Below are 26,016 nucleotides of genomic sequence, written 5' to 3' on the forward strand. Positions count from 1 at the left end.
ACGGAGCACTGTGTTTCCCACGGACCATTATTACTGATGCACCACCCTGTGAACTCTGTAGCACTCTGGCAGGTAACACAGAAGATGCTGCAGAATGAAAAATGAAGAAACAGGGAGAAAACAGTGAGGGGCGAGGAGATTGGGATCGTTTCAAACTAAAACTTAAAGAAAACACTGTACAGTGCAGTTACTGATTTTAAAGAAATTTGAAGTTGATTTTTTATATTTTTATTTATATACAGTGTGTTCAAAAAGTTCCTCTACAGTGGCCATGTAGCACAGATAGTGGAGCATGTTTTTAAGTCTGGCAATAAATACAGGAATTTACTGCGTGGAAAATTTCAAGCAGCTTTTCCGGAGACAAAAATACCACATCATGATACTGTGCGAGATTTAATCAATAAATACATGAGTAAGAATAATAACGTAAGAGTTCAATTAAACAAATTTTTTCCCATAACCAACTCCACACGGCTGAAACAATCCCTTTTTATTTTTAACATTGGTATTGGTATTTATATGTAATATTTCACAGATATTCTTGCAAATTCAACAATCAAAACGGAAAACAAAAAAAAGGAAACAAACTACTTGTTAATTTTAAGAGACCCGTCTCATTCTCTCTGTCTCTTATTTAGTATCGCTCTTTAATAAAGAAAAAGTACTTCTTATCTGATTAATCAATCAATCGATGGAATAATCGTTAAAATATTCCATTACTAAAATAATCGATAGCAGCAGCCCTACTATAAAGCTTTGGCTTTGTCTCTCTGCTACATATTTTAACAACAGGTTTGTTTTAGTGTAGGTTCAAACTCCACTTTATTAAAATGCTTCCATCAAACTCTTACCTGCCTCCTGGCGTAACCTGCCCCTTTCCCATAACCAACTAGGCCGACCGTGGTGAGGTTAACAGAGTGAAGTCTTGCTAACACCTCAACTGCAGCTACATAGAGAGCACTGCGCTCTGCTGCACTGATGCCCGGTAGCCTAGGGTCTCGGAATACACGACCCTGGTCTCATAAACACAAACAAACATACACACAGGTGCAAACAGATACACAAAATTACACACAAGTGAGATCCTACATATTATTTCAAATGGTATAATGGTTCTAAATAAAATAAATAAACATAGTCCAAATATAGTCCTGTGGATCATAGTTCAAAAATATTCTAATGTTCAGTCATGCTAAATAAGAACAAAAAATGTGCACTGAATAGTGTTTCTAGCTTGGAACCAAACTGTATTTAGGTAGTACAAATTTATCATGAAATTTAACCAAAAACAAAACATGCATATAAACATTACCAGTGTGTATTAGGCTACCTATTCTAACTGGTTATTATTTAATATGTAATATTTTAATTTCTGTTTGTTAGTAACACTAACAGTAAGACTGATTAAGCGTTGAGGTCTGACCTGAACATGTTCCATGATGTAAAACTCTGTGCCGATAACATTTGTGTCTGAGCAGTAAAGCAGGGGCTGAGGAACAGGAAAGCCAATGGAGTGCAGGGCTTTCTGTACAACATACTCCCTATCTACCTGTTGTTAACAAAAAACACAAACAGAATTTAAAATGCACTTTATTACTACACAAATTAGTTTACGGGTTTGGACTAAAATGTATTAAAATCCATAAAATTCACCTATTAAAATGCATATTTTCATCAACAATAAATTGACGCACTTTTGACTAAATTCCAAAAAAATTGGAATGCTGTGTAAAATGTAAATTTAACTGAAGAAATGTACCATTAAAAAATTATAATAAGGTCATTATTTGATGGCTGGAAGAGTAAGTTTTACTTAAAAGAATTAGCCAAAGGAACATGATGCGTCTAATTAGGTTATTTGGCAACAGGTCAGTAAATTAACTAGGTAAAAAAAGAGTACCTTTGAGAAAAAAAAAGTAAAAAATAAACAAAGATTCAAAGTAAAATGCGCACAGACTTATCAAAATATTATCATTAACAGTACATAAAAAAACTTTCTTTTCGGCTTCTCCAGTTAGGGGTCGCCACAGCGGATCCTCCGCACGTTTGATTTGGCACATGTTTTACGCTGGATGCCCTTCCTAACGCAACCCTCCCCAATTTATCCGGGCTTGGGACCGGCACTAAGAGTGGCTGGGGATGGTTCCCTGACCGAGAATCGAACCCGGGTCGCAGCGGTGGGAGCGCTGCGACCCGGTTCATTAACAGTACATAATATCATCAAAAGATTCAGAGATTCTAGAGAAGTCTCTGTGCACAAGGAACACAATGGATGCCTGTAATCTTCAGGCCCTCAGGCAGCACTGATTCTGTAATGGAAATCATTCGGAAACATCAGAAAATCCATCCACATGACATACACAAATGCTGGGTAAAGCTCTATCAGGTAAAAAAAGAGGCATTTGTGAATATAATTAAAAAATGTGCCATTTTAACTCATGGACTGAGGCAAAGTGGAAAACTGTACTGTGGTTAGACAAATTGAAATATGAAATTCTTTTTGGACACCACTTTCCGGATGCTAGTCCTCAAGACTAAAGAGAAGAGATAACATCTGGGTTGATAGCACTCAGTTTAAATGGCTACATCTCTGATGGTATGGGGTGTAGTAGTGTCTTATAAACCTAGGACAAACCTTTTTGGACCATGGATAATTTTCTGGATTAAAGAGGAGAGGGACCATCAGTGGAGAGGTTAGTTCTTGATATCAGGGCTCAGTACAAAAGCCTCAATCGCTGATAGTGTAGAGGTACATTAGTGCCTATGCAATGGACAGCTTGCACATCTGTAAAAGCTTCATCAATGGTGAAACATATATACAGATTTTAAAGCAACATAATCTTCCATCGAGACAACGACTTTTATTGGGAAGGCCTTGCATATTTTAGCAAGACAATGTAGAACAACATACTGCATCTATGTATAACACCATGACTTTATAGAAAAAGAGTGCAGTTGCTAAACTGGCCTGTCTCCAGTCCAGACATTTCACTAATTAAAAACATTTGGTGTATCATAAAATGAACAAAACGACAAAGATGACCCAACACTCCCTTTTCTCAAAACTCCAGCAGCTGGTCTCCTCAGTTTCAAGACAAATACAGACTGTTGTTAAAATAAGAAGAGATGCTTCACAATGGACAAGGCCCTGTCCAAACTTTTTTGAAACATGTTGCAGCCACCGAATTCAAAATTACCTTATTTTTTTTACCTTAAAATGCTACATTTTCTAAGTGGGCGATTGACCAAACCAATATGTGCCCATTTCAACACCAGTGGCATTAACACAGTCTTTTTTCTTGACTGTGATTTGCTTATTCAGCCAAAAGAGCATCAGTGAGGTTAAGCACTGATGTAAGCCAAGGAGGCCTGGGCTAAATCGTAAACGTGAAATGTACGTGGTAAACCAGTGATCCTAAATTTAAGGCACTTTATAGGATTATTTAAAAATCTAGATTACATTAGATTGTGTCCCTAACTAGCGCTGCTCCACGATTGCACTTTTAAATGTAAATCTTAGATAGCTCTCTATTGTACATGGGTCTAGGATATAGATGTATGTATGTATGTATTGATCGATTGATTGTACTTAGGGAATATTGAGAAGGGGGTATGTGGAATATTGATAAATAGTATGGAGAATATTGATAAGGGGTATGGGGAGTATTGAGAGCAGGTATGGGGAATATTGAGAGCAGGTATGGGGAGTATTGAGAGCAGGTATGGGGAGTATTGAGAGCAGGTATGGGGAATATTGAGAGCAGGTATGGGGAGTATTGAGAGCAGGTATGGGGAGTATTGAGAGCAGGGATGGGAAGTACTGAGAAGGGGTATGGGGAGTATTAAGAAGGGGTATAGGGAATATTGAGAGCAGGTATGGGGAGTATTGATAAGGAGTATGGGAAGTATTGAAAAGGGGAGTATTGAGAGCAGGTATGGGGAGTATTGATAAGGGTTATGGGGAGTATTGAGAAGGGGTATGGGGAATATTGAGAGCAGGTATGGGGAGTATTGAGAAGGGGTATGGGGAGTATTAAGAAGGGGAGTATTAAGAGCAGGTATGGGGAGTATTGAGAGCAGGTATAGGGAGTATTGAGAGCAGGTATAGGGAGTATTGAGAGCAGGTATGGGGAATATTGAGAGCAGGTATGGGGAGTATTGAGAATGGGTATGGGGAGTATTGAGAAGGGGAGTATTAAGAGCAGGTATGGGGAGTATTGAGAGCAGGTATGGGGAGTATTGAGAGCAGGTATGGGGAGTATTGAGAGCAGGTATGGGGAGTATTGAGAGCAGGTATGGGGAGTATTGAGAGCAGGTATGGGGAGTATTGAGAAGGGGAGTATTAAGAGCAGGTATGGGGAGTATTGAGAGCAGGTATGGGGAGTATTGAGAGCAGGTATGGGGAGTATTGAGAGCAGGTATGGGGAGTATTGAGAGCAGGTATGGGGAGTATTGAGAAGGGGAGTATTAAGAGCAGGTATGGGGAGTATTGAGAGCAGGTATGGGGAGTATTGAGAGCAGGTATGGGGAGTATTGAGAGCAGGTATGGGGAGTATTGAGAGCAGGTATGGGGAGTATTGAGAAGGGGAGTATTAAGAGCAGGTATGGGGAGTATTGAAAGCAGGTATGGGGAGTATTGAGAGCAGGTATGGGGAGTATTGAGAGCAGGTATGGGGAGTATTGAGAAGGGGAGTATTGAGAGCAGGTATGGGGAGTATTGAGAGCAGGTATGGGGAGTATTGAGAGCAGGTATGGGGAGTATGGAGAAGGGGTATGGGGAGTATTGAGAAGGTGTATGTGGAATATTGATAAATAATATGTGGAATATTGAAAAGGGGTATGGGGAGTATTGAGAAGGGGTATTAGGAGTATTGAGAAGGGGTATGGGGAATATTGAGAGCAGGTATGGGGAGTGAGGGAGCCATCTGGAATTAAGCTGTTGTTGTGCAACCGAGTCAAAGTCCAAACCACTTTCTGACATCACGTGAAAATGTGCTGATCATTTGCAAATACGACAAAACAGACACACCAACTAAGACTAACACTAACCTTATGAGCTCCAGGAAGCAAAGAGCCATGTGGTTTCTTTCTGAGTACAAAGCTCTTGTTTGGAGTTTGAATGAGAAATGTAGGATTGGACTGACCAGACCTGTAACAAGCGACAAAAAGTGCATACAGGCTTTAAAACGCAGCTCCTTGATACAGAAAGTGACCATGGACGTAAATGACAGTTTCAATACACACACCTGTATTGCCGCACAGAAACTGTAGCGTTTTCTGAAACGCTGTGAAGTCTTCCCGTTAAATATCCATGCAGTTTCTTAATGTTAAAAGAATGCTGCTGGCGAACAGGAGTCGTCTGATCGTCCATTACTGCTGCGCTGTGAAGCTGGAAACGCGGAAGGGTGCGTTCCAAATCAATGTTTCCTACCGAAAAGATCTAAATAGACAGCACCCAGTAGGTGCAGCATAGGCCGCGTTTCATTCAGCGTCCATATCAGGAGGTTCAGAGTTTCTTGTAAAGGCAGTGCAAGTGTATGGAGACATGAAGTTTACATGTTTACAAAACTTGCTGTTACATGAGTTTTAAAGAGAAAGTGTAAATATGCATGCACAGTCATTTTAAACCAGTTTAACTAATGAAAAGTTCCATTAAAGGATGACAATATATAACCCAAGAATAGCTATGATAAAACACTGTTTTAGACAGACAGATTTTGTTTGTTTTGTGACAGCAAGTTTTCCCACATCAAACCTGTAAAGCCCATGCTTGCTTTTAGCTTGAACAGGTTTGAGCTCTTTAGTTTAAGCAAAGAGAAATCGTTATGTTACCAGTTTGTGGCAACAGTGTGGGAAGGCACACATCTGGTGTGAAGATCAAGTGTCTCCAAACTTTTGTTTTATGAAAGTTCTCATGAAAGACTTTCGCCAGTGACAGACACATTTTATAGTAGTATAGAAGCCTACACAATTCTACTAAACAAAAATGCAGGCAATATAATGGTCATATTTTGCAGTATAATAATTATAATAATAACAATATTTACTAAGGGCTCTGTATTCAGACACTCTTAGGATATAGACACATTGGTCCCTTCATAACAATAATAACAATATTATGTGGGCAAATTCATATAATTATTGCATTGAATCAAACCAAAGAAAGCATTACATCATATCATGAAAAAATCACGAAAGTTTTTAAGCATCTATTTGTGTGTGTGTGTGAGAGAGAGAGAGAGAGAGAGAGAGAGAGAGAGGGGGGGGGGGTGATCTGAACTAGCGAAGCAATTTTCAAATACTTTATTTTCAAAATAAAAGTCCATAAATAATGTCATTTTCAGTGTTTTTTTTTTTTTTTTGCTCTCACATACAAGGAATTAATATTGGTAAAACAAGCTTCTAGGAACAGTATAATTAAACAGAAATTTATACAGAATGTGCAAACAGAGTGACGTGTTTACAAACATATTTACATGGACAGTAGTGCATACACATAGTGAAAGTATATGCAATGTAATAGAAATAATATACATTTTATGCTGCAGCTGAATGGTTCACATGTATAACATGAGTTTAGAATGATTATAAGTGTTCATGAGGTGGATTGCTTAGTGAAACAATAACTATTCCTGTTTCTCGCAGTTCTGATGCTCGGCACTCAGTAGAGTCAACTGCCAGTTTAAAAAGGTGGTGAGCCGTTTGTGATGTTCATTGTTATAGTAAATGCTGTAGTAAGTGAAAGGGGGTTTCTCCTTTATTAAATTATTAAATAAATTGTATTTAATTATAGGCCAAATGTATATTAGGCATGTGGTCATAATATTATGCCTGCTATGCTATACATATATATATATTTATATATATATATATATATATATATATATATATATATATATATATATATATATATATATATATATATATATATATATATATATATATATATTAGGGGGGTAACAGAACACAAAATTCATGGTTACATACATACCTCGGTTTTCAAGTCACGGTTTGGGTTAATTTTGGTACGGTTAGGAGGAAGAAAAGCTAAACATAAATGCAATACATAAATGCTATGGATTAAACATTTTTTTTACTTTTCATTTCACTGCAAGTGCCACCTCCTTGTTATCGGCTAACGCTAGTGCTATAGATTTTTTAGCGTTTTCATGCATTCGCAGAGCAAAACTTATTTGCGGGACAGAGTGAGTAGCCACAGTAGCACTGCGCTAACTATAGTTTCTTTTTTATACTCCTGGCGTTGTTGTGTATGTTTTGTTTGTCTATTCAAAATATGGTGATACATATCATATCGTGAACATAATATTGAGATATGTATTGAATCGTGAGGTGATTGTATCGTTACACTTCTAACACACATATATGCGACAAATAATTGTTATTACCAGTTAGGACATGATTGTGTCCCATCTGCTAATTTTGAGGAAATGGGTTCAGCTTTAAATATATGTCTCAGGCCACTTTCAGTTTTTCCCAGAGATGTTCAATAAAGTTTAAGTCAGGGCTCTGGCTGGGCCACTCTAGGACTTTCACAGAGTTGTCCCTAAGCCACTCCTGTGATCCTGTGTGTCTTGTCTGTGTTCCTAGGGTTATTGTCATGTTGGAAGGTGAAGGTTGAGTTTGCTTCATTCAGCTTTCCCACAACCATGACCAATCTCCTAGTCCCTACAGCATGATGCTGCCTCCACCAAGCGTCCAGATATGACGTTAGAATTGAGACAAAACAGTTAATTATTTGTATTCTTCATGTGTCTGTTGACAAACTCCATGTGGGCTTTGTTGGGTTTTGTAGTGATGGTTTTCCCTCCGGAACTTGGTCCCATCTTCATATAGGATCTCCAGAGCTAAGTCAGGGTGACCATAGGGTTCTTGGTTACCCCTCTTACTAAGGGACTACTTACTCAGTTTGCCCAGTTGACCAGCTCTTGGAAGAGTCCTGGTTGTGCCACACTTCTTCCATTTGAGAGTTATGAAGGCCACCGTGGTCTTTGGAATCTTCCGTGCAATCTTCAAATTTTTGTAGCCTTCCCCAGATCTTCCCCCAACAATCCTGTCTCTGGGTAAATTTGCAGATATTCTTGTATGCAATTTCAGCAATAAAATGTAACATTTTCTAAAAAGAAAACAAATTACTTTTTTATTTTAAGAGACTTGTCTTGTGTTTTTTCTTGTATATTTAGTATTGCACTTTAATAAAAAAAAAAGTACTTTTTATTCTTCTCAAATCTAATCGATGGAATAATCGGTAGAATACTCGATTACTAAAACAATCGATAGCTACAGACCTGCTTATTACTTTAATTAATAATGTGAATTTTCTCCTTTTATTATTATTATTATTATTTTTTAATGACAGAAATTTCTAGAATTCAGTTTTCACTGTCATTATGGGGTACTGAACGAATATTAATGAGAAAAAAATCCACTTGAACGATTGTAGTATACAATCAACATACCAAAATTAAAAAAAAAAGTGAAATAGAAATGAATACTGTGTGTGTGTGTGTGTGTGTGTGTGTGTGTGTGTGTGTGTGTGTGTGTGTGTGTGTGTGTGTGTGTGTAAGTAAGTAACAGATTTTCTCTTATAATGCCTTATGAGGTTGGAGAAGACACAGCATGGGTCTTCTCCAAAAAATCTGTTTAAATTCTCCATTTAAATCTGGACATGAAATACCTTTCCATATAGCTGCTTTTCTGAGTGTGCCAAACCCACCTCTTGTGTTTTTTGACAAAAAGGTATATTTTGGTTTTATGTAAACATAGAGCTTTATCCAATTTGAAGTTTAAGTAGTGGCTGGCAAACTGAAGGTGTTTGACTTTGTCTTTGTCAAAGTTGTTTTTTTTTTTTTAGAAATCTGTTTTAAACAACTTCTGGTGATGTAAGTGAAGTTGAATTGTAATTTTGGAGACGTTCTGACCCCAAGACACAACTAACTTCTGGAATTCTCCATCTGTGATCCTTAAAGATATTTTTGCCATTCAAATCGTCCAATTTACAATGTGTTGCGTAATAAAGACACGTCCACTTACAGGTTGATTCAAAATATTTCCAGTACACTTTTTACTTCTCAATTATGCCCTGATTGTGGGAATGACAATTTTGGCTGCTTTTGCTTCTGTATTTTCTTTTAGTAACTTCCAAATTTGTAAAGCTTAACAACCTTTTGCCACACATCACAGCTATAAGTCAAATCAAGTCAAGCATTTATTGTTATTTAAACTATATATAGCTGATGCAGTGAAATGAGACAATGTTTTACTCTACATAAAAACAACATAGAGCTACATCACACAACATAGAGCTATATAACCGAAAAAGTTGCCCCAGCCACATAAAGTGCATCATGTGCAACTTAGTGCAAACAGTGCAAGGCAAAACACAGTGTCTGAAAGTTACACAAAACACAGAATAGTGCAATAAACAAGAGTGTAATTGTAAAAATAAATAAAATGTTGTGCAAACACAGTAAAAGCAACAATTGAGAGGTGCAAAACAGCATGTAAATAGCATAAGATGATTATAATATAATACGGGTGGTGCTGAAGACATGGATGTGAATGAATTAACATAAGTATGAGTGTGGGTTTAAGTTGAGTTCCGGCTGCTTTCCTCAGTCTTCACAGGAAGTAGAGGCGCTGCTGGGCTAAGAAAGCCCGGTTTGTGGTGTTTGCAGTGAACATGTGGCATATGCGCGCTCCGTCTCTGAAGGCTTGGAAAAGTTCGGCCCTTGCTGTTCTTAAGGCCATCCTCTCCCCTGCTCGGAAGGCGGCGTCTCTAGGCTTTAGCACCTTTGTGGTCATCCACGGCTTCTGGTTGCCACGTGCAGTAATGGTCTTGGAGATGGTCATGTCATCAACGCACTTGCCGAGGTAAATGGTCACTGATGATGTGTACTCCTCCAAGCTGATGGAATCACCGTTGGTTACAGCCTCCCTAAACATGTGCCAGTCAGTGCAATCTAAACATTCCTGAAGAGCAAAGGTGGCTCCTGCTGGCGAGGTTTCACCTGTTTCAGAACCAGTTTAGAGCTATAAGTCATGATTGAAGATTTTTTCTGTTTCTAGTCACCCAGGTGGACAAAAATGTAAAATATCAATGGTAATGTTCTTCTTCTTCTTCTTTCGGCTGCTCCCATTAGGGGTCGCCACAGCGGATCATCCGTCTCCATACCACCCTGTCCTCTACATCTGCCTCTTTTACACCAACTACCTGCATGTCTTCCCTCACCACATCCATGAACCTCCTCCTTGGCCTTCCTCTTTTCCTCCTACCTGGTGGCTCCATCCTCAGCATTCTTCTACCAATATAATTCATGTCCCTCCTTTGCACATGTCCAAACCATCTCAAGCTCGCCTCCCTCACCTTGTCACCAAAACATCCTACATGCGCTGTCCCTCTAATAAACTCATTTCTAATCTTGTCCATCGTTGTCACTCCCAACGAAAACCTTAACATCTTCAGCTCTGCTACCTCCAGCTCCACCTCCTGTCTTTTACTCAATGCCACTGTCTCTAAACCATACAACATAGCAGGTCTCACCACAGTCCTATAAACTTTCCCTTTCATTCTTGCAGATACCCTACTATCACAAATCACTCCTGTCACTCTTCTCCACCCACTCCACCCTGCCTGCACTCTTTTCTTTACTTCTCTAACACACTCTCCATTACTTTGCACTGTTGACCCCAGGTACCTGAACTCCTCCACCTTCTCCAGCTCTTCTCCCTGCAACCACATCACTCCACTGCCCTCCCTCTCATTCACACACATGTATTCTGTCTTACTCCTACTAAGTTTCATTCCCCTTCTCTCCAGCGCATATCTCCACCTCTCCAGGCTCTTCTCAACCTGCTCCATACTCTCACCACAAATCACAATATCATCCCCAAACATCATAATCCAGGGAGACTCCTGTCTGACCTCGTCCGTCAACCTGTCCATCACCACTGCAAACAGGAAAGGGCTCAGGGCCGATCCTTGATGCAGTCCAACTTCACCCTGAACCAGTCTGTCGTACTTACTGCACACTTCACTGCCGTCACACTGTCCTCATACATGTCCTGCACCACCCTCACATACTTCTCTGACACACCTGACTTCCTCATACAATACCACAACTCCTCTCTTGGCACTCTGTCGTATGCTTTCTCTAAATCCACAAATCCACAATGCAATTCCTTCTGTCCTTCTCTATACTTCTCCATCAACATCCTCAAAGCAAATAAGGCGTCTGTGGTGCTCTTCCTCGGCATGAAACCATACTGTTGCTCACAGATGGTCACCTCTTCTCTCAGCCTGGCTTCCACTACTCTTTCCCATAACTTCATGGTGTGACTGATCAACTTAATTCCCCTGTACTTACTGCAAGTCTGCACATCTCCTTTATGCTTAAAGATTGGTACCAGCACACTTCTTCTCCATTCCTCAGGCATCTTCTCACCTTCCAAAATCCTGTTAAAAAATCTGGTCAAAAACTCCACTGCCATCTCTCCAAAACATCTCCACGCTTCTACCGGTATGTCATCTGGTCCAACCGACTTTCCACTCATCCTGTTAATCGCTTACTTTCTCCTTACTAATCCTATCTACATCCTGCTTCACCAACTCCACATCATCCAACCTTCTCTCTCTCTGATTTTCCTCATTCATCAGCTGCTCAAAATACTCCCTCCACCTTCTCAACACACTCTCCTCACTAGTCAACATATTTCCCTCTCCATCCTTTATTGCTCTAACTTGCAGTACATCCTTCCCAGCTCTGTCCCTCTGCCTGGCCAATCGGTATAAATCCTTTTCTCCTTCCTTAGTGTCCAACTTCTCATACAGCTCCTCATATGCCTTTTCCTTGGCTTTCGCCACATCCCTCTTTACCTGCTGCCGCATCTCCTTGTACTCCTGCCTACTTTTCTCATCACTCTGTTTATCCCCGTTCTGTTTTGCCAACCTCTTTCTCGTTATGCTCTCCTGCACTTCCTCATTCCACCACCACGTCTCCTTGTCTTGCTCTCTATTTCCAGATGTCACACCAAGTACTTTTCTAGCTGCCTCCCTCATCACTCCTGCAGTAGTTGCCCAATCATCCAACACCTCTTTACCACCACCAAGCCCCTGTCTGACCTCTTCCCTGAACCTAACACCACACTTTTCCTCCTTCAGTTTCCACCATCTTATTCTTCTTTCAGTCCTCACTCTCCTCCTCTTCTTCTTCGCCTCCAAAACCATCCTACAGACCACCATCCGATGCTGTCTAGCTACACTGTCCCCTGCCAACACCTTACAGTCTCCAATCTCCTTCAGGTTGCATCTCCTGCATAGCACATAGTCCACCTGTGTGCACCTTCCTCCACTCTTATACTTCACCCTATGATCCTACTTCTTCTTAAAATAAGTGTTCACCACTGCCATTTCCATCCTTTTAGCAAAATCTACCACCATCTGCCCTTCCACATTCCGGGGGACGGTGTGGCTAGTCAGCATCGGATGGTGGTCTGTAGGATGGTTTTGGAGGTAAAGAAGAAGAGGAGAGCAAGGACTCAAAGAAGAATAAGATGGTGGAAACTGAAGGAGGAAGACTGTAGTGTAGGGTCCAAGGAACAGATCAGACAGGTGTTTGGTGGTGAAGAGGTGTTGGATGATTGGGCAACTACTGCAGAAGTAAAAAAGGAAAAAGCTAGAAAGGTACTTGGTGTGACATCTGGAAATAGAAAGGAAGACAATGAGACGTGGTGGTGGAATTAGGAAGTGCAGGAGAGCATGAGGAGAAAGAGGTTGGCAAAACAGAATTGGGATCGACAGAGTGATGAGAAAAGTAGGCAGGAGTACAAGGAGATGCGGCAGCAGGTAAAAAGGGGTGTGGCAAAGCCAAGGAAAAGGCATATGAGAAGCTGTATGAGAAGTTGGACACTAAGAAAGAAGAAAAGGATGGCATGGACAGGAGTCTTCTAGACTATGATGTTTGCGGATGATATTTTGATTTGTGGTGAGAGTAGGGAGCAGGTGGAGATGAGCCTGGAGAGGTGAAGGTACACGCTGGAGAGAAGGGGAATGAAAGTCAGTAGGAGTAAGACAGAGTACATGTGTAAGAATGAGAGGGAGGGCAGTGGAGTGGTGCGGTTGCAGGGAGAAGAGGTGGAGAAGGTGGAGGAGTTCAGGTACCTGGGGTCAACAGTGCAAAGTAATGGAGTGTGTGTTAGAGAAGTAAAGAAAAGAGTGCAGGCAGGGTGGAGTGGGTGGAGAAGAGTGGCATAAGTGATTTGTGATAGAAGAGTATCTGTGAGAGTGAAAGGTAAAGTTTATAGGACTGTGGTAAAACCTGCTATGTTTAGAGACAGTGGCTTTGAGTAAAAGACAGGAGGTGGAGCTGAAGGTAGCAGAGTTGAAGATGTATCATTGTTATCAGTATGTATTAATGTATCAGTCAAGATTTAGGCCTCATCATAGCACAAAGACGGCGCTAGTTAAAGTGATAAATGACCTGTTATTGGCCTCTGTTTAGGGTTTTATCTCTTTACTTGTTTTGCTTGACCTTAGTGCAGCTTTTGACACCATTGATCATACTATACTGCTTGCTAGACTTAAGAATGTTTTTGGAATAAAAGGAACAGCTCTCTCCTGGCTTAGGTCCCTTACCAGGATCGCCTTCTTTCACCTTAGAAATATTGCTAAAATTAAAAATATTATGTCGTTACAGGATGCAGAAAAACTAGTACATACTTTTGTTACATCTAGATTACACTACTGTAATGCTTTACTGTCTGGGTGTTCAAGTAAGTGCATAAATAAGCTTCAGTTAGTTTAGAATGCCTCTGGATGGTGTTCTCTTCGATTGGAGGCCACTGGGGATGGTTTCACGTCAACAGCCTGGGGATCATTAAAATCACGGAGTAACACAGGATATTTGAGGATGGATTTTGAATGTACTTAATTTTAACTGTCTGCTACACTGACTCAAGACTACATTTTGCATTTGATTACCATCACTGCACACCTCAACAATGTTTAACTATAATAAATGGACATTCTGTGCCACCCAGATGAGAATGGATTCCCTCTTGAGTCTGGTTCCTCTCAAGGTTTCTTCCGTATCACATCTCAGGGAGTTTTTCCTTGCCACACTCGCCACTGGCTAGCACATCAGGGACAAACTTACACTTATAAAGAAAAATCTTATTAATTCTTTCTTACCTCAATATCTGTTTAAAGCTGCTTTAAGACAATGGTATTGTAAAAAAAAAAAAAATGTGTAGATCACTGTGGAAAGCCCATCAGATCCAGCTGATTTATTGTTTTTTTATGTTCTGTGATAGAAATATTTCTCTCTAATAAAGTAATTTCCCTATCACAGAATTCTCTGTCATCTCTTTAGATTGTCTTGCAATGTTTAATAGATTTGAAATGCACAGTCTGCTACTTCAAAATAATTGCATTGGTAAAGTTTACAGTAAAAATCAGCACAGATATAGCATACAATCTCTTGAGAATTACTAGTTATGTCCCACTGACATTTAAAGATCTGATTAATTAGTTTTTTTGCAAAATTATATTCTAATCTTGAACCCTAAGAGAGATAGCCCTATGGGCAGTAAGTGGAGTGGCAAGAATATTTACTGAGTTGCAGTTATTTGCTAGGATTTGGGAAATAAGCCAGTAGTGTATTTGTGACTGTTTATAGAGGTCTTTGCTGCTCCAGGTTTAGTATCTCTGCTGTAGATGTTTCTCTCCTCGAATTTGTTGAAGCATTGCTGCATATTTTCACTAATCATATCTAAGAAATGTGTTTTCTTTAGATGAACTGTACCCATATGTGTTCAACAAAATTGAGGTGGTCTGACTCAGCAAAATCACTAACAAAAGGAAATGACCCATAGGATCACTAAACGAAAGTGTATTTTGTATTGTATTTTGTATTTCTATTTTGTATTTTGTTTCTATTTTGTATTTTGTGTATTTGTTTTGCACTTTTCTGTGTTGTCTTGCACTGTCTTGTGTTGTCTTTGCACTGTTTGCACCAGGTTGCACACATGCACTTTATGTGGCGAGGACAGTCCTTAGCCCTGTGTTTTCTGTTGTCTGTGATTGTTGTATGTAACATCAGGGTTTAGGAGGAACGTCGTTTCATTTCACTGTGTACTGTGTCAGCTATATATAGTTGAAATGACAATAAATAAACATTTTTTAAAAAGAGTGTAATACATCACCATCAAATGTATTCTTCAGAATAGCGACACCTGCTGATCGCTCTGTACCATGAGACATCCATATGTAAATGCCCCACTGGGACCATTAGAATTTATCATCCAGCATGGAGTGGGTTTCTTGGAGAGACAGATGTAGAGGATAGAGTAGTATGGAGACATATGATCCACTGTGGCGACCCCTAAAGGGAGCAGTCGAAAGAAAAATAATAAGAAGAAGATTATAGTTGGAGTTGTGCTGGCCACTTATAATGGTCATCTGAGCCCCTTTTTTCTTTTTTATCCAGCAGTCAGGTTTGACTTTATGCCTTTGAACTGATTTTTGTTCCCTGCTGTTTATCAATTTATCAATGTCGTTATTTTTTATTTTTCTTAATGCCAGGGGACTAAGAAATAATGTTAACCACAAAGCCCCCATTTTCTTTGCTTTGACTCAGTTTTCTAGCCATCAAAATTTGTCAAACTCGGTCAAATCCTTACACTTGCCAATTTTCCTGCTTTTTACACATGAACTTTAAGAACAAAATATTCACTTGCTGCGTCATATATCCCACCCACTAACAGGTGCAATGATTGAGATAATCAGTGTTATTTACTTCACCTGTCAGTGGTTTATAAAGTTATGTCTAATCGGCATATATAGTATATAAAGGCATGCTATAAAGTGCAGAATAAATATTTGAGACTAGTGTAAATTTATAAATGCACAAATAATTCTTGATGTTACACAAGTCGGTTTCAAATTATTTAGGAATTTACATAAGTTGTACTTTACCTAGTTTGACAAACAGATGTAGTGCTTCAGAGAAATCATTCGGTTGCCTTCCAATGCATAGGAAGCCAGTGGGTATATGTTGTGAATGCACAATGACTTTGATTGTGCTTGTTGACTCCAACTTGAAACATCTCAAATGCAGTACCATACACTTTGCAGTTTCACTACAAACACTAAGCAGACATGAACATTAAAGATTTGTAGAATTTCAGCAAAGTCAGGCAAGCCACCAGTGGAGCCAACACCAACAACATACCAATAAAATAAATGGTACCTTGACATTCTGCCATGTTAGCCAAATGAACAATGTATGTTCCTATTTACCAGCTGTAATGGAACTGTTAACAACTTTGACAGTAAGACAGCAGGTTATTTTTTTTTTATCTCTGAAGCCCAGAGATGGTATGCAATCATGGACTTGTGTTTTTTAGCCATTGACTTAAAGATGTTGATGAAACAGCTAGTTTGTCTCACAACCTTCTTAAAGAAGCTGTGCTTAGCTTTAAACCTCATAGTCCATAATGACATCAGTGGGCCAAATTCTTTAATGAGCTGTGGGTAATGCTCTAAAAAATTGTGTTTTGGAATCAGCATAGTTTCTGGGAAAAGACTGCAAAATCTAGGTGTGTGCTCAGTAATCAGGCTATCAAGGTGACCAATACTTTCATCTGTGTGGTTAGGTGACAAAAGTAACTCAACATCTTCAGTCATCAATATCTGACATGCCTCTTCCTCTTCCGGCATTTTGGAGCCAATCATAAGTGGAAGTAGCCTCAATAAGCACCAATTTCCGTGTGCATTACCACCACTGGTTTTACGAGAGCAAATCTTCTTTCGGCTGCTCCCATTAGGGGTCGCCACAGCGGATCATCCGTCTCCATACCACCCTGTCCTCTACATCTGCCTCTTTCACACCAACTACCTGCATGTCTTCCCTCACCACATCCTCATACATGTCCTGCACCACCCTCACATACTTCTCTGACACACCTGACTTCCTCATACAATACCACAACTCCTCTCTTGGCACTCTGTCGTATGCTTTCTCTAAATCCACAAATCCACAATGCAATTCCTTCTGTCCTTCTCTATACTTCTCCATCAACATCCTCAAAGCAAATAAGGCATCTGTGGTGCTCTTCCTTGGCATGAAACCATACTGTTGCTCACAGATTGTCACCTCTTCTCTCAGCCTGGCTTCCACTACTCTTTCCCATAACTTCATGGTGTGACTGATCAACTTAATCCCCCTGTAGTTACTGCAAGACTGCACATCTCCTTTATGCTTAAAGATCGGTATCAGCACACTTCTTCTCCATTCCTCAGGCATCTTCTCACCTTCCAAAATCCTGTTAAACAACCTGGTCAAAAACTCCACTGCCATCTTTTCTAAACATCTCCACACTTCTACCGGTATGTCATCTGGTCCAACCGACTTTCCACTCTTCATCCTCTTAATCGCTGCTCTCACTTCCTCCTTACTAATCCTATCTACATCCTGCTTCACCAACTCCACATCGTCCAACCTTCTCTCTCTCTGATTTTCCTCATTCATCAGCTGCTCAAAATAATCCCTCCACCTTCTCAACACACTCTCCTCACTAGTCAAGACATTTCCCTCTCCATCCTTTACTGCTCTAACTTGCAGTACATCCTTCCCAGCTCGGTCCCTCTGCCTGGCCAATCGGTATAAATCCTTTTCTCCTTCCTTAGTCTCCAACCTCTCATACAGCTCCTCATATGCCTTTTCCTTGGCTTTCGCCACATCCCTCTTTACCTGCTGCCGCATCTCCTTGTACTCCTGCCTACTTTTCTCATCACTCTGTCTATCCCACTTCTGTTTTGCCAACCTCTTTCTCGTTATGCTCTCCTGCACTTCCTCATTCCACCACCATGTCTCCTTGTCTTGCTTTTTATTTCCAGATGTCACACCAAGTACTTTTCTAGCTGCCTCCCTCATCACTCCTGCAGTAGTTGCCCAATCATCCAACACCTCTTCAACACCACCGAGCCTCTGTCTGACCTCTTCCCTGAACCTCACACTACACTCTTCCTCCTTAAGTTCATTCATTCATTAATTTCTCCCGCTTATCCGTAACACCGTCTCTTACGGTCCCTCCTGCAGGTGGTGAGCCCACGGGAACCTCCTTAAGTTTCCACCATCTTATTCTTCTTTCAGTCCTCACTCTCCTCCTCTACTTCTTCGCCTCCAAAACCATCCTACAGACCACCATCCGATGCTGTCTAGCTACACTGTCCCCTGCCAACACCTTACAGTCTCCAATCTCCTTCAGGTTGCATCTCCTGCATAGCACATAGTCCACCTGTGTGCACCTTCCTCCACTCTTATACGTCACCCTATGATCCTCCTTCTTCTTAAAATAAGTGTTCACCACTGCCATTTCTATCCTTTTAGCAAAATCTACCACCATTTGCCTTTCCACATTCCTCTCCTTAAAAGCATACCTACCCATCACCTCCTCATCACCTCTGTTCCCTTCACCTACATGCCCATTAAAGTCTGCCCCCATCACCAATCGTTCTTTCCTAGGTACACCATCTACCACTTCATCTAACTCACTCCAGAATCTTTCCTTCTCCTCCATCTCACAGCCCACTTGTGGAGCATAGGCACTGATGACATTTATCATCATCCCTTGAACTTCCACCTTCACGATCATCACCCCATCAGAAACTCTCTTCACCTCCACTACACTCTTACTGTATGCTTCCTTCAGAATCACCCCTACACCATTTCTCTTTCCATCCACACCATAATAAAACAGTTTAAACCCACCTCCAATGTTCCTGGCCTTACTACCTTTCCACTTGGTCTCCTGAACACACAACATATCTACCTTTCTCCTTTCCATCATGTCAGCTACCTCTCTCCCTTTACCCGTCATAGTACCAACATTTAAAGTACCTCCACTCTCTTACACTGCTCCTTTCCCTGCCGTCTCCGTAGACGTCTTCCTCCTCTCCTCCTCCTCCTTCGGCCAACAGTAGCCCAATTTCCACCAGTACCCTGTCGGCTAACGATACCTGTGGCGGTCGTTGTTAACCCAGGCCTCGACTGATCCGGTATGAAATTCTCATTTGTGATCCGCATATTTGATTTGGCACATGTTTTACGCTGGATGCCCTTCCTAACGCAACCCTCCCCATTTACCCGGGCTTGGGACCGGCACTAAGAGTGCACTGGCTTGTGCATCCATAATGGCTGGGTTGTTTTACGAGAGAAAATGTTGGTGGTAAACTGTACCTTGGGGACAATTTGTCCTGTCTTTCCACTTGTATGGAAAATGCTTGATGATTCTGTTGAGCTCTTCAAGAGAGAAAATTCTTTGGGTAACTCCACATTGTCTTTTTACTCCATTGCTATGGGTGGCACTAGCCAATGCTGCTTCAACATCCAACCGGTGTTGCTCTTTTGTTCTACCAGGGAATGATCCTGTCCTCACTTCAAGTTTGTAAAATTGAATCTGCTCTCCAATACAAAATTTGCAAATGTATGACTCACTAAAACTTAAAAAATATGTAATACTCTAGTTACCGCCACAAAAAAGCACAAGGTAACAGGTGTTTACTGGGTGTTGGCTGATGTTTCATCTGCATTATGGTTTACACTATCATCAATTTACTTGGCCATTTTGTGCAAGGCAGATGATGTTCATAAATTGGGCTATCCCAGAGTGTTTACTTTTCTAGAGGATTACATATTTCAAAGTCGTCACAATAGAGTAGAAGTGAAAGTCTTGTCTGTTCTCCAGACAGAAAGCTGTTATCCTTAAAGTGGGAAACATCATGAAAACTACTGTACTGACATGAAAAACCACAGCGACTTGCATGGAAATACCAGTGATGGCATGGAGAATCTGTATTCTGATGAGCTACAGCGATAGGTAAATGCCTCTGTACAAGGAATTTTCTAGAACGTCCTAATTTGTACAATTTGTCACTCGTGAATTTTCTGTGGAAGGTTGCCCTCTGGCAATGTGTATGAAAAAGCATATATTACTATAGTTTTTATTATTTACATTATTTTATGGCCCAGTTTGCAGAGCAATAACTAGGTGCAAAGCTGTGTTGCACAGGAGATACTATAATAAATTCATTTATTCCCGACCCCTTTGTTCATGGCATGTGTAGCTCTGAACAGGCCTGCTCAACTGAGTGTGTAAGATTTAATTTAAAATTTGCATTCCTGGGCAATACCAAGTATAAAAAATGTCAACAATAAAGAATGTTTTTCAAGTTTTTACATGAAAAACAGTGCTTTATGGATCTAACCATATGTTTTATCACATCCAAAACCAAAAGATACACTTACCTTAAAGATGACACACTCCAGCCACGCAGTACTTCTGTGATCCCAAACGGTCTCTTATCCACATCCTGGGAAGTGTCTAAACACACATGCGCTGTTTCAAACGCGTTGTACTTTTTGATTTAAATTTACTTAGTATTACTAGGTTTATGTGCAATGACTAAAAAACTTGTGAATATTACAAGTAAACACATAATAATATGTAACTCTTTCCACTCAGTCCATTTATTACATGAATTGAATGTGTATGTATGTAAAATTGTACTTAGGAAATTCTAGTTCTCATTGAAATTTAATATTGCTATGTCAAAATTATGAAGGTTGATTTAATATAGGGAGCTCAGTGTGGATGGTACGTTCAGCTGAACGCACCATCCTCTGGAGGGCTCGCCTGTTCTGCATGGTGCTGTTCCCGAACCAGGAAGTGATGCTACCCGTCAGAACGCTCTCAATGGTGCAGGTGTAGAAAGTCTTTAGCACCTGAGAGGGAAGTTTAAAGTCCCTTAAGCGTCTCAGATGGTACAGACGCTGCCGGGCCTTCTTCACCAGGGTGTTGCTGTGACAGGATCAAGACAGGTCCTGTGTGATGTGAACACCAAGGTACCGGAAACTGTCCACTCTCTATATTTAGCGGTTGGTATGACCCCTCCTGCTTTGTGCTGAAGTCCACGATCAACTCCTTAGTCTTGCTGACGTTCAGGGGAAGGTTGTTCTCCTGGCACCATCTCTCCAGGTTTTTACCCTCCTGTAGGTAGGCCGTCTCATCGTTGTTGGAGATCAGGCCCACCACAATGGTGTCGTCAGCAAACTTGATAATGGTGGTGAAGTTGGAAGTGGCCACACAGTCATACGTGAACAGTGAGTACAGCAGGGGGCTCAGAAAACAACCCTGGGGATCTCCAGTGCTGAGGGTGAGGGTGGATGAAGTGTGTTTTCCCACTCGTACAGCTTGTGGTCTGTCTGTCAGGAAGTTAGAGATCCATTGACAGCGGCAGGCTGAGTCCCAGGACCTCCAACTTAGAGGTAAGTGTGGAGGGAATTATGGTGTTAAATGCTGAACTGTAGTCCACAAACAGCATCTTTGTATAATTCCCATTTCTGTGGTCCAGGTGGCTCCAGGTGGCTAGGTGGCTCCAGGTGGTCTAGGTGGCTCATCGTAGTGTGATGTAGTAAATGTGTTAACTTGCTCTTTTTCTCTAGGAAAATCTGTGTTCCTTGTTTTTGTTTGAAGACCGAACAAAATAAGAGCTGCCATTTTCATTATCTATCTATTATCAGTGCCAGCACATCTTATGCTGTGCCCCTGACTTTATAAAGCACCTCCAAAATCACAGTATGTGTAATGTAGTCAGTTACATTTTGAAATATTGTTTCATTTTGATTTCATCAGTGTTAAATGTAACGTCTGTCATCTTTTTTTCTCTTTGCAGATCTTCTAGTTACAAGCAAAATTACCAGCAATCCTATTATTATATTTGTCTATTGAAGGACCATCAACAGAAAACCCAATGGCAAGGCAGCATGTCAAGGAGCAACCACCTGTCATTTATATTGGTGAGAGAAATGGGATTTGTGTCACCCCAAAAGATGCCCATGGACCACAAGTCACTATTCAATTAAATTCAATTCACTTTTATTTGTATAGCACTTTTAACAATACTTTTTTACTTTTAACAATGCTTTTTACTCCAGAATTTCATGGAACCCCCCAAGACGTTGATAAGAAACCGTCCCAAACTGCACAGAGTGGCCTCCAGTCCAAGAGAACGCTATCCAGAGGCAGGCCTGGATGAAGTGGGAAGATCCACAGAGGGGAGAGGGGCAGGAACAGTGGTCACTGGAACCTCAGAAGCATGTTTAACTTGACCGAGAGAGAGAGAGAGAGAGAGAGAGAGAGAGAGAGAGAGAGAGAGAGAGAGAGAGAGAGAGAGAGAGAGAGAGAGAGAGAGAGAGAGAGAGAGCGAGAAGAGGGGTGACAGGAAGAGAAAGATATGGATTATTATGTCTTTATTGTTGTATGAATGTCACTGTGCAGTTTGGAGTCGGCAAGACTCGCTATGGCAGCATAACTTAAAGGGAGAACCAGAAGGTAACACCAACATGAGGGATCTCTGGGATAAGAGACGACCCACCACACCACTGTCAACAAACCTGAGTGAACGTGTGAAAGTGATCCCAGTTTACCAAACACTCTTTATCTATGATCCCTCCAGATCTGCGCCTTTACCTAAAAAAAAATCTAAAATCACTAGTCGTAAAAAATGGTCTCCGGTTCTATTGCCTGTGAGTCACCTCTGTGTCGTGATTTTATGAGGATTGGATGGGCAATCCAGGCATGGATTGTGATCACCTTTAGAGGACAATCAGAGCTGTGTGCTATTCGGTACCAACAGCACTTAGGGAGGATTCTTTATAGTCAGATGTAAACAGATGTCTGTTGTCCAAAGTGCCACAAGAAGAATGTTTTGCATCTCAGTATTAAAAGTATAACTGGTGGTGTTGATTGTATATCCTATTTTTTGGCATGAGCAATTATCTGTCAGGTTTGTTTATTTTTTAGTGTTTACTGGGGTACAAGGGTTTCTTTTGATAGTCATGTAGGTTCTTGTGCATGTGGTGGCTGTTCTAAGAGAATTCCCACCTTCTGTCTTGTCAGACTGGACCAAATGTTGAAGACAGTGATGTGGCTGTAAGGTTCAGAGATGTTGCAAAAACAGAAGTCTCAGCACTGGTTTTTACTGACATTCAGGATTTAACAGATTATTTGTAGAGGCAAAAAAGGGTGCCAGAAGACCTTCCAGAGGATATGGCAACAAAAGAGATCAAAATCCCCTACTTATTTGAACCCCTGGAGTCCAACTGTCCATATTGCCCTGGTCCAGCTCTGCCAGCTTTTGGGAAGAGGGTGCAAATTACATTACATTGGACAGTGTATGGTGTATCCTCAGTGACTAAAGGTTAATTTCAGAAATATTTCTTTATGTATTATTTTCCGCATTTTTTACATTATAATCTTTTATTAAATGTATGTGTTCTGATACAAAAGGCATTTTATAATTTCTCTGCTCTGAGGGAGTACTTATATACAGTGGGGGAAATAATTATTTGATCCCTTCTGATTTTGTGAGTTTACCCCTTACAAAGATTCTAACAGAATTAAAAGTCTATCATTTTTATGGTAGGTTTATTTTAACAAAGAGACAGAATATCAAGTACTTTTTGTGCCAAATAAAAGATTAACATGTTCTTTTTCCGACTGTACTTTCATCTTCATAACAATAGGATTAATAAGAAATACATAAAAACTTTTAAGATGCAAGCAAAGCAATCTTCCCACATTGGCCTACATGGGAAACTGACATTCAGTAGTGAAGGTAGTTGTTTTGGTGTTTACTGCCTTTCATATTGCCAATTTCCAAGTGTCTATATTGACAGTTTAATTAGCCATAGACAACTGTTGTCATATTATAATAATAGTAATCATATGTGTATGCACTTCAAGAAGGTAAAGTTCATTTGAATAGTTTATTATTATTTTTTAAGTAATTGTCTTTTAAATGTAAAAGTCTTTTAAGTTTTTTTTACATATCTACTTTTGTAGCCTGTAATAAATGTACAATGTTTTATTACAAACCACCTGATGAAATGAAAACATACATTTTTTAGATCTACCTTTTACTCAGCATTACTTTAACATATTTCAAATGTCTGTATTTTGTAGTTTCAAAAAATCCACCAAAACCTGACACTGATTGCTGGGGACTGAAAAATACATGTGCCAGAAAGGAGATCATGGAATTCCAGTTGCAAAACCATCCAAACCCACTGGTATACATGTTTTCAAATAGGAACATAATGATTAAATATCACCTATTAAATCCTGCCTTGAGCAAAGCAAATATTAAACTGTTTATTGACAAATTTCTCTCTCTCTCTCTCTCTCTCTCTCTCTCTCTCTCTCTCTCTCTCTCTCTGTCTCTTTTTTATTTTTTTAATTTTAAATAAGTTGGATCATATTTTGGAAGAGACAGAATGAGATCATGGGTGCGGTGGGTAGCAAATTTGATGTCTTTAGGATTAAACCAGGAAATGGATGCAACAGTTAGTATTTTTTTTCACACAGAACTGCATTTTAATATCAATTAAGAAGATTCTGATCAAAATATTTTATTATTTATTTTTTGGTAACCTAGAACAGTCTGATCCTCGTGCAATAGAAGAATCAGAATCGCAATCAGAAAGAGCTTTATTTTCAAGTATGTTTGCACTTACAAGGAATTTGTTTTGGTGACAGAAGCATCCAGTTGCACATGAAAATAAAAAAAGCTAAATAAATAAATAAAAAAGTTTTTAAAGTTATTGCATGGAATACATGGAAGACAAACTAACAACAACAGTAAAGCAACTAGAGAGCTCCACACCGAGGCATCTGTGGTGCCATCATGGAGCAATCTATCTCATCTATCACACATAACTGGATGGAAGGTAATATGAGTATCATTATCAAACCTGTTTAAAGCTAATAATATAATAATAATAATAATAATAATAATAATAATAATAATAATAATAATAATAATAATAATAATAATAAAGCTTGTGCTTTAAATTTTTTTAAACAGGGCAAGGATGTTCATATTGTTAATGTATATGTAGTGGCCACTTGCCAACCGCCTCTAATTGTGATAAATTTCTGTCCCTGCCTGTAAGTGGTTTTAAAAATGTCATTTACAGTGCCTTGCAAAAGTATTGACCCCCCTTGGCGTTTTTCCTATTTTGTTGCCTTACAAATTGGAATTAAAATTTATTTTTATTTGGATTTCATGTAATGGACATACACAAAATAGTCCAAATTGGTGAAGTGAAATGAAAAAAATAACTACAATTAAAAAATTTAATAACGGAAAAGTGGTGCGTGCATATGTATTCACCCCCTTTGCTATTAAGCCTCTAAATAAGATCTGGTGCAACCAATTACCTTCAGAAGTCACGTAATTACATAAATAAAGTCCACCTGTGTGCAATCTAAGTGTCACATGATCTCAGTATATATATATATATATATATATATATATATATATATATATATATATATATATATATATATATATATATATATATATAACACCTGTTCTGAAAGGCCCCAGAGTCTGCAACACCACTAAGCAAGGGTCACCACCAAGCAAGCGGCACCATGAAGACCAAGGAGCTCGCCAAACAGGTCAGGGACATTGCTTAAAGAAAAAAATAAGCAAACACGTTTGGTGTTCGCCAAGGCATGTGGGAGACTCCCCAAACATATGGAAGAAGGTATTCTGGTCAGATGAGACTAAAATGTATCTTTTTGCCCATCAAGGAAAACGCTATGTCTGGCGCAAACCCAACACCTCTCATCCCCCCGAGAACACCATCCCCACAGTGAAGCATGGTGGTGGCAGCATCATGCTGAGGGGATGTTTTTCATCAGCAGGGACTGGGAAACTGGTCAGAATTTAAGGAATGATGGATGGTGCTAAATACAGGGAAATTCTTGAGGGAAACCTGTTTCAGTCTTCCAGGGATTTGAGACTGGGACGGAGGTTCACCTTCCAGCAGGACAATGACCCTAAGCATACTGCTAAAGCAACACTCGAGTGGTTTAAGGGGAAACATTTAAATGTCTTGGAATGGCCTAGTCAAAGCCCAGACCTCAATC

At 40.0% G+C, this 26,016-nt stretch overlaps 1 protein-coding gene and 1 long non-coding RNA gene across 2 annotated transcripts in view; both read right to left on the minus strand.

The window, feature by feature from the left end:
• acad11 (acyl-CoA dehydrogenase family, member 11) overlaps positions 1 to 5,414 on the minus strand; it is a 50,840-nt gene extending 45,426 nt beyond the window's left edge. The window contains exons 1-4 of the mRNA XM_083529928.1: positions 5,247 to 5,414; positions 5,050 to 5,149; positions 1,424 to 1,549; positions 852 to 1,013 (exon numbers count right to left, since the gene is read on the minus strand). Coding sequence (XP_083386054.1) covers positions 852 to 1,013; positions 1,424 to 1,549; positions 5,050 to 5,149; positions 5,247 to 5,371 — 513 coding nt within the window. The 5' untranslated portion in view covers positions 5,372 to 5,414. The remainder of the gene's footprint in view (positions 1 to 851; positions 1,014 to 1,423; positions 1,550 to 5,049; positions 5,150 to 5,246) is intronic.
• Positions 5,415 to 9,213: 3,799 nt separating this feature from the next.
• LOC310719911 lies at positions 9,214 to 15,623 on the minus strand. Its single transcript, XR_014531606.1, has 2 exons — positions 15,220 to 15,623; positions 9,214 to 10,028 (listed from the first exon to the last, which is right to left on the minus strand). It is a non-coding gene; the product is annotated as an uncharacterized lncRNA (long non-coding RNA).
• Between the last annotated feature and the right edge of the window lie 10,393 nt (positions 15,624 to 26,016).

Source organism: Silurus aristotelis (assembly GCF_946808225.1).
Source record: "Silurus aristotelis genome assembly, chromosome: 25".
Classification (NCBI taxonomy): domain Eukaryota; kingdom Metazoa; phylum Chordata; class Actinopteri; order Siluriformes; family Siluridae; genus Silurus; species Silurus aristotelis.